Source organism: Myxocyprinus asiaticus, chromosome 3, assembly GCF_019703515.2.
Source record: "Myxocyprinus asiaticus isolate MX2 ecotype Aquarium Trade chromosome 3, UBuf_Myxa_2, whole genome shotgun sequence".
Lineage (NCBI taxonomy): Eukaryota > Metazoa > Chordata > Actinopteri > Cypriniformes > Catostomidae > Myxocyprinus > Myxocyprinus asiaticus.
In genome coordinates, this window is record NC_059346.1 from 31,768,247 (window position 1) to 31,788,493 (window position 20,247).

The 20,247-nt window shown below is 37.5% G+C and overlaps 1 protein-coding gene across 1 annotated transcript in view; it reads right to left on the reverse strand.

Moving 5' to 3' along the window:
• Positions 1-17,107, reverse strand: part of efnb1 (ephrin-B1) — a 79,028-nt gene extending 61,921 nt beyond the window's left edge. Inside the window, exon 1 of the mRNA XM_051667006.1 lies at positions 16,023-17,107. Within this exon, the coding sequence (XP_051522966.1) occupies positions 16,023-16,141 (119 nt within the window). The 5' untranslated portion in view covers positions 16,142-17,107. The remainder of the gene's footprint in view (positions 1-16,022) is intronic.
• Between the last annotated feature and the right edge of the window lie 3,140 nt (positions 17,108-20,247).

Consider the following 20,247-nt stretch of genomic DNA (forward strand, 5'->3'; position numbering starts at 1 on the left):
CACCAAATGAACAATATATTTCAAGAAGATCACTGTCAGATGTTAAATCCTCTGCTGTAAGTAATGGTACCGTATTTGTGAGGTGTTGTGGAGAGATTAAAGTCTTTTGCTAATTCTGTCTGACACTTCTTAAATAAATAGTTGGAGTAAAAATTGTTTAAACTGCTTGATGTCGTGAAATAAATGTGTTCCTGCAATATTATGTTGTAGCTCTGCCCTTTGAATGTGCAGCAAAACACACTAAAATATAAGCAATCCGGTTGCGTTGAAGCGTGTCATTCTGCGTTCAGGATGCGCATAATAGGTTTCTTGCAGCCTTTGTTATTTCTTTCTTTGATAGTTTTGTGCAATATGATGATATAAGTATTTAGCATGTTATTTGTTATAGCTATTTATTTGTTGAATATCCGTTCATTATCATGTTAAAGTGCTGCACTTAACATCCGTATATCCCTCTGAAACGTGTCTGATTGGGGTCACATGAACATAATGGAGCCTAATTTTACATTATCCTTAATTTATTCAAAAAAACAGACAGACTAGTCGATTATGAAAAACCCTCATTTTTACATTTTCATAATTTAGGCAAGTATGTTTATTAAGCCATTTCCTTCATGATAACCATTGTTTAAACCCCACAATGTAAGTGGTGTCAAGTTTTACTATCCTTGCAGGGTGATTTGGTCCCCACAAAGCCTGACCCCCACACACACACATAAACACAGTCTCTATGTGTAGACACACAGTAAAAATCAGCAACACAAAAATACACCCATACAAATTTCCTCTCAAACTCTCACTATCCCATGTTTTGTGAACCGTGTTTGTGTTAGTATTTAAGTGTGTTTTCAGCATTGTTTTATAATTAGATTTTCCATTTGTTCGGTCCAGCTGTATAATGGCTCTAAACTATTTCTTCCCTCCATTTTAAATAATAATGAGAGTTTAAAATGGCTGATGCAGACCTCAGTATCCTCACCAGCAGCTTTCCACAGCTCTCAGATCAGCAAACAGCTTTCTCCTTATCTATCTGTGGGCATCCTTAGCCTGATATTGTGGTGTTTTCAAGCAAACCTAAGATCAGTGAAGAGAGCTTGATCCCCCAGTGTGTGTTCAGGAGAAAGTCTTCTAATGGCAGGTACCCTAAGCAGCTTAAAACCGCTGCATGATAGATCAGTTCGCAGGCCAGCTGGAGTGAATAAAGGTTAGTGTGATTTGGTACTACATGCAGAGAGGACTGAGCTGAGATCAGCTGCAGTTGAAAGCAGACTGGAGGCTTCAGCTTCTCTGATGCTTTATGGCAGCATTAAGCTTACTGAAAGCGTGACCATTTCTCCGGACACACATGCATACACATACGAGGGCAAGGAATGATGGGTTTAGTGAGTGTGATGGTCTGAGCTGTCGACTGGAAAGTGGATAAAAAGGATGGAGCAGCTTTGAACTCTTAAAAGGGTGTGACTGATGGCCCGCTGTGTGTGTGTGTGTGTGTGTGTGTGTGTGTGTGTGTGTGTGTGTGTGTGTGTGTGCTGTGTGTGTGTACGGGTTTGGCTATACTTTTGAGGGCCACATTTTCACAAATATAGTAAAACCTGTACATTTGAATTGGTTTTACTATTTGAAAGGCATAGAAATCATGTTTTGCTTTAAATCTACTTGTATCAACAGGTTTCTGTGAGGGTTGAGAGCTGAGGGCTTAGCAAATACCATCACTTCCGTATAAACTGTGTTTAAGTGAAGCCCTTACTAATTAAGTGAAACCAACTTGTATGTTATACTGAGCAGTACTGTTTCACAGTCAAAGGAGAGCGCAAACATGAGAGTGTGAGTGTGCACAGAGCCATGTGAAGGGAAGAAGTTCGCAAACCACTCCTTACAGCGAACACTAACAGCTTCCTGCCTCAACCGCCTGCGTTTGTTTGTGATAGGCCCCAATATCCAAAGTCACTTTGCAGGGAAGGTTGCAGCTCTTGTACAAAGGGAATTGTGAATTTTTGTGTGTTTTGCTTAGCTATACTTTGGGGACAAAATTATTCCCAGAAGTTAATAAAATCTGACAAAAACTCCATTAGGGGACATAGAGGGTCTTCAAATGTAACATTTATCAATAAAGAAAATAATGTGTTTTAAATTCTAAAAATACTAAACGTTTTATAGGTTAGGGTTAATCTACAGTAGGGTTGTGTGGTTTACCAGTACTAACGAAGTATCACGATACCAAAAAAATGTAAATGGTACAATATCATCTTGTTGCTAATTTCGGTACCATATTACAGTATGCTGTCATAAGCAAAATGATATGAGATGTTACAGTTTTGAGATGAAATCAATGTCAATTTGGAAATAAAAAACCTCTGGATATGGCCAAAGTGTGATCATTAAACAGCAGAAGGATGTAATTTAAATAATATACAGTCACATGCGCTGCACGCTACAGAATGAACAAGAGGTGCCGCTCTGCTCTGTCATCTGCTTCACACACACAAACGTGCACGTGCGTACTCACACAAACGCAACACACACTACTGATGCTTAATTTTCATGCAGTGTGTTTAGAATATAAACAGCTGTTATGTGTTTTTTTTTGGTTTTTTTGATTTTTCCCCTTTTTCACCCAATTTGGAATGCCCAATTCCCAGTGCGTTTTTAAGTCCTCGTGGTCGCATAGTATTTCGCCTCAATCCGGGTGGCGGAGGATGAATCCCAGTTGTCTCCGCGTCTGAGACAGTTAACCTGCGCATCTTATCACGTGGCATGTTGAGCATGTTGCCATGGAGACATAGCATGTGTGGAGGCTTCACGCCATCCACCGCGGCATCCGTGCTCAACTCACCACGCGCCCCACCGAGAACGAACCACATTATAGTGACCACGAGGAGGTTACCCCATGTGACTCTACCCTCCCTAGCAACCGGGCCAATTTGGTTGCTTAGGAGACCTGGCTGGAGTCACTCAGCACATCCTGGGATTTGAACTAGCGAACTCCAGGGGTGGTAACCAGCGTCTTTTACCACTGAACTACACAGGCCCCCAACGGCTGTTACTCTTAAATGAACTCCTCCGGTGCAGCTCGGAGATTTCAGCTCGGGAGTCGTGACGGGATTATCTCAGCATTAATGGGAAGCTTGTTATAACTAACCCGTCAAAAACAGGAAGAACTCAAAGGTCTGTCAAAATAAAAATCAAGCTAAAATAAAAGCTATATTCAACTGGATGCACAAAATTGAAGACAGAAAATATAACTAATGTATAAAAATTTAATATTCAAAAATTTGTAATAATACTCATAATAACAATTATATAATATTAAATGATAGTATTCTAATAATAATAATAATAATAATTATTATTATTATTATTATCATTATTATCTGTAAGAAATATCACAAATGCAAGTGTTTTATCAGCATGTTGTGATTCAGCCATAACAGCCTTGTGCAACAGGTAATCAGATTTTTTTTCATTAATGTTTTCATTAATACTGTGAAGCTCTGTTGTGCAGAATTTTATTTTGCCAAAAATAAAATTGCAATTATTTGTTAGAAAATAATAATTATATTATTATTTGATTAAAGCTGTATGTATCAATTTGATTAAACACCATTTGATCATAACAAAAAAAACTGAAAACGCATAATTTGTATCTGTGAGACTTTATGCAGTTCTTTTAATCAAGTCATTTTCTGTGTAATTTCATCCAAAAAACTGAGGCTTTTTATTTGTTGATTATAGTATCGCTTTAGTATCGATACCGAGGTACCAGTGCTGGTATCGTACCGAATCCAAAATTTGGTATCAGACAGAGGTGCCCCGATCGATCTGTCTGATATTCATCTTAAATCCGTGATCGGCGATTGGCCGATCGTGCCTAGAATCAGGGTCAATCTGCAACGCATTTGCATTAATTAGTGGTATCAGAAAATGGTTTGAGTTCCAGGGCTGAGAAACAATGTTATAAGTAACACTTCTAACACTGTTCTACATTACAGAGAAATACTAAACCGTAATAATGAGCCTTTAAAATATACATTTTAAAAACGCACGCACAAAGCGAGCCGCAGCGACACCGGCAAAAGCGGTAATGATCCTGAATGTGTCGGAAAAACCAGCAAGGAGACTGTCTGAACATTTTGTTAATTTATAGAGAGAAATGCACATTAGGGTTGTGCTGACAGACGATGATCTCGGGGATCGCCAATAGCTGATGCCTTTGACGAAGGCAAGACGATATTAGGCTCATTTTCCCATGTATTAAATTATTATTATTATTATTATTATTATTATTATTATTATTACAAATAATTTGCCCGTAGACACAGACACGCGCTTGAAGAAACACTTTATTATATTATTAAGAACAGATGACAGAAAAGCCGTCTGTGCGCATGTATGACATGCTGTTTGTACGGAGGCGTGCAGTCTCGTGGAACACGTGCATCTAAAAGGTTCTCACTCTTTGTTTCTGTCTTCCGATGTTTTTTTTTGTTTTTTGTTTTTTTTTGCAAGAACAGTATCTTCTATGAGTGCTGCAAATGACCTCAGACATCTCAGCTCAGGAGGTGTTTTGAGTTCAGTTCACTTTATTTCCACAGAGCAGTTCATTGCGACCACAACTCTGCATCTGTGATTAAAACATAAAATAATACAAAAACACGTTCACCTCGAACCATGGTTTATATTTCAGTGATTATTATCATCATTATAATTAATATTTTTACATTTATAATTGTTTTTATGTCTTCATTTGTGTAAGTAATGATGTTAAGACGGATTCTTGCCTGACGGTAAATGGAAAGGTGTATATATATTATTATTTTATCACTTCATTATTTTAATTGCTTTTTCATTTCGTTTGGAGTGCAATTTGAATTTAGAAATGTATTTGATTTATGTTTTTCATTTTTTAAATAAATTAATTTAATTTTCAATGCAAAATCACTAAAGCAAGAATATTCACCGATCCCTCAGCCTGGTAATTGGATGTTGCAAATATATATATATATATATATATATATATATATATATATATATATATATATATATATATATATATATATATATATATATATATATATATATATATATATATAATCTCGTGAAGGAGGGAACAAAACTAATTTATTCACACCCATTATGTATTTTCCCGGACAATGAAATACCCAACCGGTAGAGAATGCACAGATGAAGCAGGTTCTTTGCCAGAGAGATGCTGACAACTGTTGTAAAACCATCTTTCAAAAAGTTGAACACCACACATTTTAATTGCACTTATTTTTTTTCTAGTTTCATTTGAATTTTTTGTTAAAATAAATAAAAAAATAAAGTTCTAAGTTTGAAATCAAGGTGTCTTGCTTTATTGTGTAGGCTTAACCCTAACCCTGCTTAATGAAAATTACCCCATTGTACCACCTAACGTCCAACCAGCGCTAATACCGGTGTTCGTCGTTTTTATGTGGAGTTTTCTCTGCGACCAACCGACCAATCAAAATTTGGTCGACCAAGACTCTTCTCATCGACTAACCTTTGGTCAGCTATCGGGGGGCAGTCCTACGTTAATGGATATTATTTAATAAAATGTTTATTAAATAATAATGTTTATTACTGACTGTAAACCTCCCTGCCCTAAGTAACATAACACACACCTGCTTCTCGATGAAATGGGAGTTAAAGATTCCTGCACCAGCAGTTTCCAAGTTAGAAGTCCGACATAAAGTGTCATTCCGTTGCACTTTTCCCCAGTTGAAAGGTGGAAATTCAGACTCTCCGTTGAATGCTTCATGAATTATCACAACAACAATAACGGACCATTGCGGCTTTCCCACAAGAGCGAACACTTGGACACACATACCCACCAGGCGCGTGTGGCAGTGGACTCAATGCATATACAGCAGGCGAGTGTTTCAAACAGCTAGACAGAGTGCAGCTAAATGGAACAAAATGCAGCGTCTTCAAAACTGAAAGCGATTTGAAAATAGACGGTTCAGACAGTCACTAAAAAAACTGGTGTGCACTTACTAAGATTACTACGGTAACCTGAAGGAAGAACAGACAGACGTGCATTGTGCCCATTCTTTCACTGAGTTGGGCAGCAAACCTTCACATAATGACAAAATATGATGCATTATATCTTGATTATGCAAACTTTTGTACATTTTGTAACAGATTATTTTATAACAGCCTATAATAATGAATAGACGATACACTGGAACAACAAGACGCAATGTAGCAGCCAAAGACGTTTGTCAGACACGTTATTATATATAGTTATGTACATGTCATTGCCCCTCGAGTACTCGACTCGACAATTTCTTAAATTTGAGCTCATATTTTGAAACATGCTTTTATGATGTGTATTTTTTGCCTGAATCTTCCCTTTCCGGATAAACAGTTTGCGACACAAAGACTTTTAAGTCACGTCTGAAATCTCATCTCTTTACACTGGCCTTTGACTCTGACAAATGAAATGTAAGACAAAGTTGAGTTGAGATTAAAGCGCAAATGCTGTGATTTAATTATGTACATTTACATTTACACGTTTACATGTGGTTCACAGTAGATTAGTGCTCTGCTTTGTTATCTGATACAACGTGTCGTGAATGATTCTCAATGTTTCCAGTATACGAGCGGTCAGATTTATACATTCATTCAAATATGCAGCTCTTCCACACTAAGATTGCAGCCTTTAGCGGTTTAATAAATCACACTAGGACATGTCACGATTTTTATTTGATTAATTGTCTATTTCAGTGTAAGGAGTAATAGAGCACGTGCTCAACATGAGCATTTTAAAGCAGTCATGTGTCAGTCATATTGCGCGCTGGCACCGGATTGAGTCGGTGCTCGGTACTACCGGTAGTGCAGAAACACTGGTATCGTTACATCTTTTTTATATTAGTATCGACTTGGTACCGAATTACCGGTAATTTTGACAACACTATAACACTTAATAAAAAGGTTTCATTTCTTTAACATTAGTTAATGCATTAGGTATCATGAACAAACAATGAACAATATCTTTTTACAGCCTTTATTAATCATAATGTCAGTTCATAAAAATACAATGGTTCATTGTTAGTTCATAGTGCATTAACTAATACAAATTTTGAATGTTGTAACTAACATTATGTTCATTAGTTCATGTTAACTAAAGTAATGTTGTTAAATAATGTTAACAAATGGAACCTTTTTGTAAAGTGTTACCATAATTTTACTGTGTTGGGTATAAACATATAACTGCGTCATATGACTTGCAAAAGTGTGGCAAAGGGCACTTAAAGAAAATAATCTGTATTGGTATCGGGCGATTTTAGTGTTAAAAAAAATCATAGATCAGTATCGGCCTCAAATTTCCTGATTGGTGCACCACTAGTATCGGAGCAACCCTAATCTACAGTTATTATAATCAGCTTTAAAATCAAAAGAAGTCTACAATATTTCACCATTTAGATGTTTAGTTTAGCTAAATAAATGTGTGTTTGTGTGTGTACATACTTAGCTATAGCTAGTTTAGAGAGATGTTTTCCTGGAAGTTAGCTAAATCTGACAAAAACTTTATTCTAAATATGCAAAACATTTTCTTTTAGGGGTAGGGTTATGGTTTGGGTATAGTAATTTTATTTAGCTTTATAGAAAATCAACACAGGTCTATGGTATGTCCCTTTTTAACGTGTGTGTTGTTAGGGAGAGACAGATTATGGTCAGCTCTTTCATGAGATTCTTTAATTGTGATGATGCAGTGGCACTTTCCTACTTAACAATGACAGAGGATGAGACTCACATTTAAGGTCTCTGGTCTATGTGACGTTCATGAGGGTATTTGCATAATAAGTGATCAGAAGAATGAGAGAGGAAACCGTCTGCTACAGAGAAGCAATGAGAAGGGGCCCGGCCCGACAGTAAAGACATACCAGCACCCTCTTCAAACATAAATAACTGAGGAGAGGTGGGGAATGGGACAGAGGAATAGCAAAAGAAAAAGTGGGACTTGGTATCAAATGTTAATATGAAGGTGCTTTGAGATAAACCACAGTACTGAATGATTAGCATATTCACATACCATGGTATTTGACACTAAACTACAAAGTACTTCAAAGTAGAGTTGGGAACCGATAACCGTTTTTTTTTTTTTTCTTTTTTCAAAAGCGGTTCCATTTAAAAACATAGTTTAAGTCAGAAGATTGCATACACCTTAGCCAAATTCATTTAAACTCAGTTTTTCACAATTCCTGACATTTAATCATAGAACACATTCCCTGTCTTAGACAGTTAGGATCACTACTTTATTTTAAGAATGTGAAATGTCAGAATAATAATAGAGAGAATTTTATATTTCAGCTTTTATTTCTTTCATCACATTTCCAGTGGGTCATAAGTTTGCATTCACTTTGTTAGTATTTGGTAGCATTGCCTTTAAATTGTTTAACTTGGGTCAAACATTTTGGGTAGCCTTCCACAATCTTCTCCGAATAAATTGCTGGAATTTTGGCCCATTCCTCCAGACAGAACTGGTGAAACTGAGTCAGGTTTGTAGGCCTCCTTGCTCGCACATGCTTTTTCAGTTCTGCCCACAAATTTTCTATCGGATTGAGGTCAGGGCTTTGTGATGGCCACTCCAATACCTTGACTTTGTTGTCCTTAAGCCATTTTGCCACAACTTTGAAGGTATGCTTGGGGTCATTGTCCATTTGGAAGACCCATTTGCGACCCAGCTTTCTTCATGGCCGATGTCTCGAGATGTTGCCTCAATATATACACATCATTTTCCTTCCTCATGATGCCATCTATTTTGTGAAGCGCATCAGTCCCTCCTGCAGCAAAGCACCCCCACAACATGATGCTACCACCCCCATGCTTCACAGTTGGGATGGTGTTCTTCGGCTTGCAAGCCTCACCCTTTTTTCCTCCAAACATAACGATGGCCAATAAGGCCAAAAAGTTCCATTTTTGTTTCATCAGACCAGAGGACATTTTTCCAAAAAGTTTATTTGTCCCCATGTGCACTTGCACACTGTAGTCTGGCTTTCTTATGGCAGTTTTAGAGCAGTGGCTTCTTCCTTGCTGAGCAGCCTTTTATGTTATGTCAACATAGGACTCGTTTTACTGTGGATATAGATACTCGTCTACCTGTTTCCTCTAGCATCTTCAAAAGGTCCTTTGCTGTTGTTCTGGGATTGATTTGCACTTTTAACACCAAACTACATTCATCTCTAAAAGACAAAATGCATCTCCTTCCTGAGCGGTATGATGGCTGCATGGTCCCATGGTGTTTATACTTGCGTACTATTGTTTGTACAGATGAACGTTGTACGTTTGGGCATTTGGAAATTGCTCCCAAGGATGAACCAGACTTGTGGAGGTCCTCAATTTTTGTTCTGAGGTCTTGGCTGATTTCTTTTGATTTTCCCATGATGTCAAGCAAACAGGCACTGAGTTTGAAGGTAGGCCTTAAAATACATCCAAAGGTACACCTCCAATTCAGTACATCTCCTATCAGAAGCTAATTGGCTAATTGTCTAAAGGCTTGAAATCATTTTCTGGAATTTCCCAAGCTGCTTAAAGGCACAGTTAACTTAGTGTATGTAAACTTCTGACCCACTGGAATTGTAATTTAGTCCATTAAAAGGGAAACAACCTGTTTGTAAACAATTGTTGGAAAAATTACTCATGTCTTGCACAAAGTAAATGTCCTAAATGATTTGCCAAAACTATAGTTTGCTAATATTAAATCTGTGGAGTGGTTAAAAAATTAGTTTTAATGACTTCAACCTCTAATATATTATTTACGTAGAATCCATAAATTATGGCCCAGTAACGAGTCATTGTAAAGGAGAAATGTGAGGTGCTGAGTGTATGACTTGTGTGTGACAATGAACAAGACAGACATTATTTTGAATTTGAACAGAAAAGTGTTTTAGAAAGTAACTTAAAATTTAAGTAATTATTAATGTGATTATTTTTTCAATGAAATAATTAGTAATTTGTAGTGGATTACTATTTTAAATAACTTACCCAACACTGCTCCAGAGTAACTGAAATCCTACCGCTAAAAGACAACTTTGCATTTAGAATCATTTTGACCTTTGAGGATTTCCCCAGATGTCCCCAAAGTAAGGTTTTGTCAGATTGTCACAGTTTTGTCCCCAAAGTACAACTAAGTACCACCCCCCCACCACACAGCAGCTGCCATTGCTCCTCTTCCGTCGTTTGCTCCGACAGACCCTACAACTACAAACATTACAGTCCTTAAAACAACACGAGCACTGGCCTCTGAGCGCGTCTGTGTGTGTGAGAGTCATTTAAGGAGGCTGTGAGAGTCCAGCGGTCATGCTTGGTCAGGGACAGACAATGTGCACTTGTTGCTTAAGCACTGTTGTTAATGAAGCACTCCCCATGCACACACACAGATGTACAATAAAAATTAGGTTTCATGCCAACCCTTCTCACTTTCTCTGTTATAGGGTGTGATTTTGTGAGCATGTGAATGTCTTTTGTGTAACGTCTGTGGAGATAAGGTTTTAAGTTGCAAACTAAAATCCCTGTTAAATTTTACATATTTTATAGCCATCTTAACATACACGGCTGTAATTGGACATATAACAGCATATAACATAAACAGAGCAACCAGCACACATACATGCACACTGACAAACATCCACAACACCGTGAAATGCTATCAACGACAGAACAAAAGCCACTTCACACACACTTCAGAAAGGAACAGGTCTGTTGTGAAAATGCCGGCTGAGACAGAGGGCGATGTATGTGTGTGTGTCTGCATGAGTCCTCTCTTGCTGTTCAACATATTGAAACTCTGACAGAGTTAATCTCTTCACTGTCAACTATTATAACACCACTGATCATGACATACACACTAACTCGTGCATAACTCAAACACACAAACACAGCGCACTCATAAATGCAGACAGTCACACGAATGAAAATAACACAACTCAAAGAATAATTAATATTGCTTTGGATAACTAGACATACATACGAGCACATCCTAAATGCCCTCAAACTCAGTAACAGTCACACAAGCATCCATTATGAAAAAGTGCAACTCTGATCACCAATTGAGACCGACATGATCTCTTAACAGGTCAAAGGTCATTTGCATGTTTTTATTTCAGCATCATCAGAACAGCTGCATTCCTGTTTGAAGACCCAAACAACTGCTAGACAACTACGGGTGTAGCAACAACTAAAATACTTTTGAAAATTTCTAAAATTGTTGGAGTCGTGCTGAAGTGGTTTGTGCATGCTGGAGCTGTGATGCTCACGGGCAGGGTTGGGGAGTAACGGAATTCATGTAACGAGATTACTTATTTAAAATACATTACACTACAGTTACAATTTAAATTGTTGGTAATCAGAATACAGTTACATTTAAAAAGTATTTTGATTACTGAAGGAATTACTTAGCATTTTATAGTCCTTTGTTCCATTTAATATTTAGTCTATTCAGTTGGAAAACATTTATACATATATATGATGTGTTCCAAAGAGCATTTAAACAGTGGTGAAACACTTTCTTATGATGCGTTACATTCATACAAGCAGACAGATAAGTATGTTCGGAGCAGCAGAAATAGAAATAAACCTTGTGTTAATTGTCATGTGAACATTTAGCTTTATTATAAGCTAAAATGTTATTTTTGCCATATTACCTGCACCTGTTACCAGGCACGATCATATTTTTTGTCTTTCAAGAAAACCCACGTTAGATCATAATCTTTCTCTAGTAAGACCTTTGCCAAAAAACAATCCAAAAATTCTCATCAAGAATAAGATTTTTCCCTAAGATGTAAACATATCTAAAAATCTTTAAAACATAATCAATTTGCTTTAGCAAGATATTTAGGCTTTTTTCAGAGAATGTATTTTTAATATGTTTATTTTGTCTTCCTGTACTGGCAATTTTTTTTTCATTTGTTATTAAATTGTTATTTATAGTCAAAACGAGTTAGAAAATCTACCAGTGCTGAAGTAATCCAAAGTATTTAGATTATGTTACTGACCTTGAGTAATATAACGTTATGACGTTAATATAACGTTATGTTACAAATTACATTTTACAGCATGTATTTTGTAATCTGTAGTGAAATACATTTTAAAAGTAACCCTCCCAATCATGCTCACAGGGGATGTTGGTTCGATCATGGCTTGCGTCCCAATCTTATTCCCCTTCTCTCCATTTTCCTGTCATTCTCTATGATCTTGTTTAATAAACAAAAATGTCCATAGTATTAAATAAAAAAAATGTCTATATTCATCCCCCCAAATTTTTCAGGAGGTACAGTAATTATTTTCAGACTTCTCAAAAACCCAAGCCTTACACCCCGTAAAGAACAAGTTTCAACTCACAAACCCACTACAGAAGTACAAGAACTATTTAGAAGCTTGAAAATTACTTTGTATTTATGAGGGTTCTAAACAAGCAGTTTGCTTTGGATTTTTACATTCTAAAGAGTGTTCATGAGCTGCCCAGAATGTTTAACTGCTGCTTGCAGACGGTTATGTGTGCAAAGAAGTTGCTGATTAAGACCAATTGTGCACCACAGATTGTTGGGTAAATGAACAAACATGTACGCTTAAATATGCAAGCAAGCACGCACGCACACACACACACAAGCAAGGTACTTCAGTAGCATATTTGAGCTAATGAGAGACAGATTTCCAATTAGCCCCTCATCTCTTCCCTAAGCACTGGAATATGGCCAAAACACACATACATATACATACATTATGGACTCTCTCTAACTTTGTTCTTAAAGATTCCAAAAGCCAAAATAAATGTACATAATTTGCACTCATTCATCACAAAATATTTTCTAAATAACTATACTGTATGCTTAATAAGCAGGCTTCTGCAAAGATCTTAAATATAAATGTAGAATAATTATACCTGACAAAATCATTTGAAAAGACAAATTTGATGACATAACTGGAAAGTGAAGTAAGTCCTAATTTGTTTTTTTATGTGTGCGTTTCAGTTTGATTGGGTGTTTAGTCTGACACATGAAGGGAATGAGATATAACCTGAAATCTCTGCTTCAATGTGATAATTGTCCCAGCGATTAGCTACTTTATTCTTCTCTCTGTCTGTCTCTTGTAGTTGCTCGCTCTCTCTCTCTCTGTTCCCAGCAGACTACACTTCTCTTTTCTTCCCTTAAGGCAGAGGAAGGGAGGGCTGTGAATTATAGCTGTGAACCATGCAGATTTATACATCCAAAAGCAGCCGTAAGTCTGTGCGTGAGCGCGTATGTATAGTTGTGTCTAGAGGTAATTAAATTTACATAATTATGTCAACAAAATAAATCAGTGAAGCTCTCATTCCAACAAATGCTCTTTCCAAAGATAATGCAGCAGTTGCTTCAGCATTCAGTAAACTTTGCATTTCGCTGATATAAATATCAGAGTGCTGAGGGGTGGAGAACACAGCCAGAGTTTTTCTCATTTTACAGACCTTCAATTATATTTTGCATTCAGTCTGAGAAATGTCCATCCTTAAACACAAATGGCACATTATTACGGGTAAGAGAGCTGTGTGTTTTTGTGAGTGTGTTTGTGATGGCCTTACTGCTGAGAGTCTGGTAAGAGTTTTAAATGGTAACTTAGTGGCGGACGCTCCCATATGTCCGTTGCAGAGACAGAGTACAAAGTGTGTTTGCCCGAGGCCCATATGTCTTCATGAGAGTACTTAGGATAAGCTTTACGTTCACGTTCAATTACCAATTCAGCCTCAAAACTAAGTATTCAGTTAGTACACTGTGTGTTTTAACGAGATGAAGTGCAATGAGATCAAGTGTGAGAGATATGAGTCTGTGTCTCTCTAAAACACACTCACACACAATTCTGACACTCTTTTTGTCTCTACTTCACAAATTCTTTCAAACTCTCATCCTCTCAGTGAACTGTGAGGGTCTCTGAGGACTGAGAACCACACACACATGCTCGCGCACAGGTGCATACACAGACTCTATAGGATAAGCAAATAAACATTAAGTACTAAAAAAATATATATATGTATATGTAAAAAAAAAAAAACATGCCGCAACTGTGGCAAAGCAGACCAGGCCAGTTTGAGCATTTGCTGCGCCGTGGAGTTTAGATCTACTTGAATGAGTACAATGATCCAAACACAATTTGACAATTCAGAACGGCTCCAGTTTCAAATCTCACATTTTTATCTAAAGTAAGAAAGCCAAAGTCCCACAAAATCTCTCACAGGACTCTAAGGTCATATGCTGATGATTTTTTAAGTTTTCTGAAAGGGTTCAGCTGCAATAGACAATGAATTTCACACACACAAGACAAAATAAATCCTACAGAACTCTTTAATGTTTCTATACTGTGTCCCTTGAAGGTCAAATTACTGTGCATGTATCAAAATGTTTCTAGAGTTATAAAATACCTAAAACAGATAGTTTTAAAAGAAATACATCAATTGATTAAAATGAATAAAATAATATGCACTAAATAATTCAATAACACTTAATATTAATTTAAAAAAGTAATAAAAACATAATTATTAACAGATATAAATATACTTGGAAACACAGTACATTAATTCAAGTTTCATGACCATTTGACATTTTGAATGTACATGCAATCTGTTAAGCATTTATGCAAAGAGTTTCATTTAAAAAATTAAAGTAATTATATAATGTTTTCCAATTTATAAACATGTACTTATGTTTACAATAGGTCTTTGTTTTTAATGTCTCTTATCTTACTAATGTTTTTAGTTTATGCATGTAAAAATATTTAAAAATAATTCTACTAAAATAAAATAATTCTACTTTACGGTGCGGTTATAATTTTTTTTACTCCTCTTTTACGAGCCCAACTGAGAGACTCCTTAATTAAAATATTTCCCCTGACTTTAACCAAGATGAAAAACACATGTGCACTATTCCTGTCCCTCTGTTTACGCTCATCATAACTCAGTGGATGTAAATCTATTGAGCTGCCAACCTAGACAAAATTGTTGTTGCATTAATCTATGATGCCCAAAAGGCAGTCTAGTTGTCCAAAAGCTGTCAAGGTAAGTAGTTCACTACGTTTTGAGATACAGCCAATTTTCTGGCACTACACACACACACACACACTCAAACAGTCAAAAACTGTGCCAAACAAGGCAAACCATCATGTCTGTCAAATTACATATTAAAATAAAACTAAAAGAAGATGCAACATATTGATTTAGATGTCTGTTCAAGTTAAAGGCCAGTATCAAACTTTCCTTATTGTTCTGTTGAGCCTAGCTCCAGCGGCGTCTTGAGCCATTATTCAAGTTAAGTAAACATGCTGGATGCTCCCTGGAACGTTTTATGAGCAGCAATCAGGAAGAAACCCTGCTTAAAAACCTATTAACTCTCTCTCTCTCTCTCTCTCTCTCTCGCCACTGACGCGCTACGACACAACTCGGATTTGATCAACATGACAGACGTAAAGAGCCACAAGGCCGCCCGGATTTGCAGGCCAGTAGCGGGAAATCAGCTCGCCTCTCCTGGGAGAAGTAGAAAGGATGTGTACGCCGCAGAGGGCGAGTTGCGTGCAAACATTAAGAAAAACACGAGGAGGATCATATCTCTGACTATTTTTACGTTTGAAAGTCTGTTTCGGAGGAATAAAGCCCAGTGTGAATTAAACTATTTATCCGAACTAGTTAAGAACGGCAAGCAGTTCTTAAATTACGCTATTACGTATGAACATTTAACGAAGTTGTGCTAGCGTGAAATTGTTCGACTCGCAGCACACCAGCGGATTTTGTGTTAATATCCCCTGGAGAGCCCGTTTTTTCGGCTCGAGTTAAAGCCCAGTATCGACACGAGGTTCATGTCATCATGACACGAGTAAAGGAGCTTTTCAGCCCTGTTACACTGCGCTTGTGTTTTCAGAACTACGTGTTTGTTGTTTTATGAACAAGATAACCTGAGCTAGCGATATTAATAGTCTGCAACTGCCCATTTCGTGCTCTCTCTAACGGATATTTGGGAAATTTCCACACGCGCACTTACTTGGGATTTTGTGAATTCCACACGACAGACTCCAGTGATTTGGCTGCGGGTAACGTGTATCTGCACATGACTGTCAGAATCCAGAGGTAATATTTCCACGAGCCGTCGCTTCCAGCCATCTTCTACGGTACTCGGGGAGACCCAAACCTACTGACCCGCGAGAAGATAAGATCCTTTCGGTCGACTGTACTCCGGGTTTCCGTTCCACATTCAATATAGTGGCGTGTGGGTAAGGCGTCCTAGCGGAGGGGCTCCATGGCTCAACGTAAACTTCTAAATCCAATTTTTCTAGCGTTGCCTGGAGGAAAAATGTGTCGCGCAATGTTGCACAGACGGCTTCTGGGCCAACGTGTGTCTGTGTGTTACCAAAATCGTTGCTACCTTGCACTTAGGTAGACGTTAGCGCGAGCCTGTTTTATTGTATTCATCTATTGGTAGAGTTTCTAACGCTGACCTTACAAAAGGTCAAATCACGCCTGATAGAGGATGAGTGACACACACAAGTATAACGAGGGTCTGTCCGTGTTTAGGGCCGTCAATCCCGCGTTGGGGTTCGGGCTGTGGAACAAATCCGGTCGTGATCATGTGTCAAATATAAAATTAAAGACTCCACACAATTCACAGAGACGTGCTTGAATCCAGATTGTTTGGGGTGCCCTAACAGTTTTTGTCCGAAATTTACCGACCTATATCCATGTTCACAAGTGTCCAGGAACAACGCTGAACTTTCAGTCGTGGGACAGCCCGAAATATCTGTCCAATGCCATTTGCGTGTCTTCCCGAAAAGAGAAATAAAAAGTTAAATCCGAGTTTTGCAGCTCCTTAGATTGTTTGAGTTGGCTGGAGTGATTTGCTCAGTCGTTTCAGTGCATGCTTCGCCTTGACAGACGGGTGATCAGCTACTGTCCGCTCCTGGTTCTCGTGCCAAAAGGTGCACACACACTTTCATCCCAAGTATATAAACATATGGTAAACTCCAGCAGTTCGGTGCTTATTCAGGGAGTTAATGAAGCGTCTTCAAGCCTTTGATCTAGTCTGAAGTTGTTCGGCGCTCGACTATGGATCCGGTGAGACCACAGTCAGTCCCTCACACCGTACACGGCGCAATGACTCGCGATCCATCACCTCCACTCCCACCGAGCTGCTAAACCCCGCCCAGTTTCGAAACAGACCAATCACGGCGCGCATTTAGGGTGACGTCTCAACATGGTGTCCCTCTTTGTACAGACATGGCAAGTTTCGAAGTCAGAGAGTCCTTACACTAATGAACTTACACAAAATGTAGCCTATAGCGCTTTTAGTTATTCTCCTAAACATAAAACGTTTTAAACTTGTTTGCAGCTTGTTTTGCAGACTAATCTAGCGAACCTGACTACTGTTGTTACGTTCGTGTATTTATATTTTCTCGTATTAACTTTGTAAATTTTCAAACTAACTAAATAAATAAATTATTTTGACAGAGAACTTCATCTGAAAACCATAATTTTAAAAGTTTTTTTTTAATGAGTTTGAATTCATAACGCATCACGGCTAACGGCAGAAAACACGGGTTCTCACAGTATAAACGTTTAATAACAGATTTAGGATCATTATCCCAAAGACATCAAAGAGTGTGACACTAATGATATTTGATGGTCAAACAAAGATAAAGATGCTTTGGCGATATTGCATGTACTTCGGTCATGCCAACAGAGCTCACTGAATTGAATTGATAACGGTAATCCTTTCAGTAGTGAACGCCGCCCCCTATAGGCTATTCAATTCAGTCTGAAAAAGAGTCAATTTTTTTATCTTTTTATTTTATTAGAACGCTACAGTTCAAATAAACTGTAGGACAAACGGTGACACACGTTAGAATATACTCACAAAAATACATTTTGAGTCAGTATGACGCTGGGTTTGTTTATTGATTATTAAAGTGCCCCATATCTTATCAATCTGTAAATACGGTCAATTATTCATTTTTATTTAGGCCTACTACTCCTCCCTGACTGATGTTTTGCTGAGTGATATGTGTGTGTGTGTGTGTGTGTGTGTGTGTGTGTGTGTGTGTGTGTGTGTGTGTGGTTCTTCAGAGGGCCATATGGCTTCAGGAGGGTTAGTCCTCCAACGTGTGTTTTGATGACATGAGTGTGGTTCAGCTTTTACTCTTTTGAGGTCTTGTGTGTGAAATGCCAGCTTATTTATTACCCACATTTAAAGGAATATTCCGGGTTCAATACAAGTTAAGCTCAATAGACAGCATTTGTGGCATAATGTTGATTATAACAAAAAATAATTTAATACAATAATTTAAATCCTTTTCTTTAAAAAAAGAAAATGTCAAGGTACAGTGAAACACTTACAATGGAAGTGAATGGGGCCAATTTTTGAAGAGTTTAAAGGCAGAAATGTGAAGCTAATAATTTTATTAAAGCACTTACATTCATTCGTTTGTTAAAACTTGTGTATCATTTGAGCAATAAAGTTGTTTAAATTGACATTTTTACAGTCATCTTAGGGTTTATTGAGATTACATCATCATTGCAACAAAGCTGTAAAATTGGCTATAACTTTACACAGAAAAGTTTAGTAAGTGATTTGATCACATTAAAATCATCAACACGCATATTGTTTATGTCTTGTGGCAATACTTTTGAAACAGTGAGTATTTTAAAGTTTACAGATTGGCCTCATTCACTTGCATTGTAAGTGCCTCACTGGAACCCAGATTTTGTCTGGAGGGCCAACCACACATTATGGAGACATGTGATCTGTTTAAGCTGAATATCGTCGGCTCTGGCAGAAGGAGTAGTGTCTGTTGTGAAACAGATGACGTTACGTTAGTCTTCTTAGTGTGTAAAGTGTGCTATCAGAGGCACGTTTTTGTATCTGTCTCCGGTTTTGTGTTTAATGTTTTAAGGTCCCCTTGCACGTGCACAAATACCTGACCTTTTCTTATTACACCAGTACTCAGTGCTAAATATAGCCTTTTACCTCAAATTAAGTATTACTGAGACCTTTCAGCTAGTTTTTTTTTTTCTTCTTCTTCTTCTTCTTCTTGTGAATTATTATGTACTGCATGTCTACATAAAAGCAATCTTAAGTTTAGTAGAGTTAGACTGAAATGAAAGGATTTGTTGTAACAAGCACAAAGAGACCAAAACCACATGCACACATCCCCAAGTTGTAATTATGAGTGCATTTGTCAACAGCTATTCACTAATATGTCCACACCGAGGCTTGCACACAGCTACTAATAAACCCCCAAAGCACACACAGACACACACGCCCACACATATGCACTCCACTGTGAGCACTTTGAACTTGTGTACCAATGGTAGAGAGCAGAATGGTAATATGTTTTAATACTTGTTTATTTTTCAATGTATTGAATATTCAGTGTTCTTTAGATTGAGATGTGTGTCAGTTTTTTATTTTTTATTTTTTATTTTTTTATTTTTTTTGTAGTCAAATAACTTTGTCTTTAAAAGCATTGATTTTCATTGTCATTTACAGTTGAAGCAATCTTCTGAAGCGATCCAATCGGTTTTGGGTAAGAACAGACCAAAATGTAACTCCATTTTCACTATTAATCTTGACCTCAGCAGTCTCTTTGGCGATCACGATTTCAAGCTCGATTACACTTCCTAGTGCCATCTAGCGCTCTGCACATGTGTCAGTCACAAGGAAGTGAAATCGAGCTAGAAATCATGATCTCACCCAGAGACTGCATTGGCAAGATGTACAGTCAAAAAGGAGTTATATTTTGGTCTGTTCTCACTCACATGCAATTGGATCGCTTCAGAAGACATGGATTAAACCACTGGAGTTTTATGGATTACTTTTATGCTGCCTTTATGTGCTTTTTGTAGCTTCAGAGTTTTGGTCAACATTCACTTGATGATCATTCACAGAATGATTTATGGACCTACAGAGCTGAGATTTCCTTCTAAAAAACTTTGTGTTCTGCAGAAGAAAGAAAGTCATACACATCTGGGATGGCATTAGGGTGAATAAATGATGAGAGAATTTTAAATTAAGTTGGCATCTGTGTATATGTCTGTTTGTGCTTGAAAGTGCATGTGTTGGTGCATGTGTAAGTGGGCAAGGGCCGTATATTATGTAATGTTGAATTTGGTTTTGGTCCAAAATACAGTAGATAAAATAAGCAATATTCTGGAATAGTTTCACTAAAGTAGGTGAATGTGTATGTGTCATGGGGAGGTGGAATGAAAGTAATGGA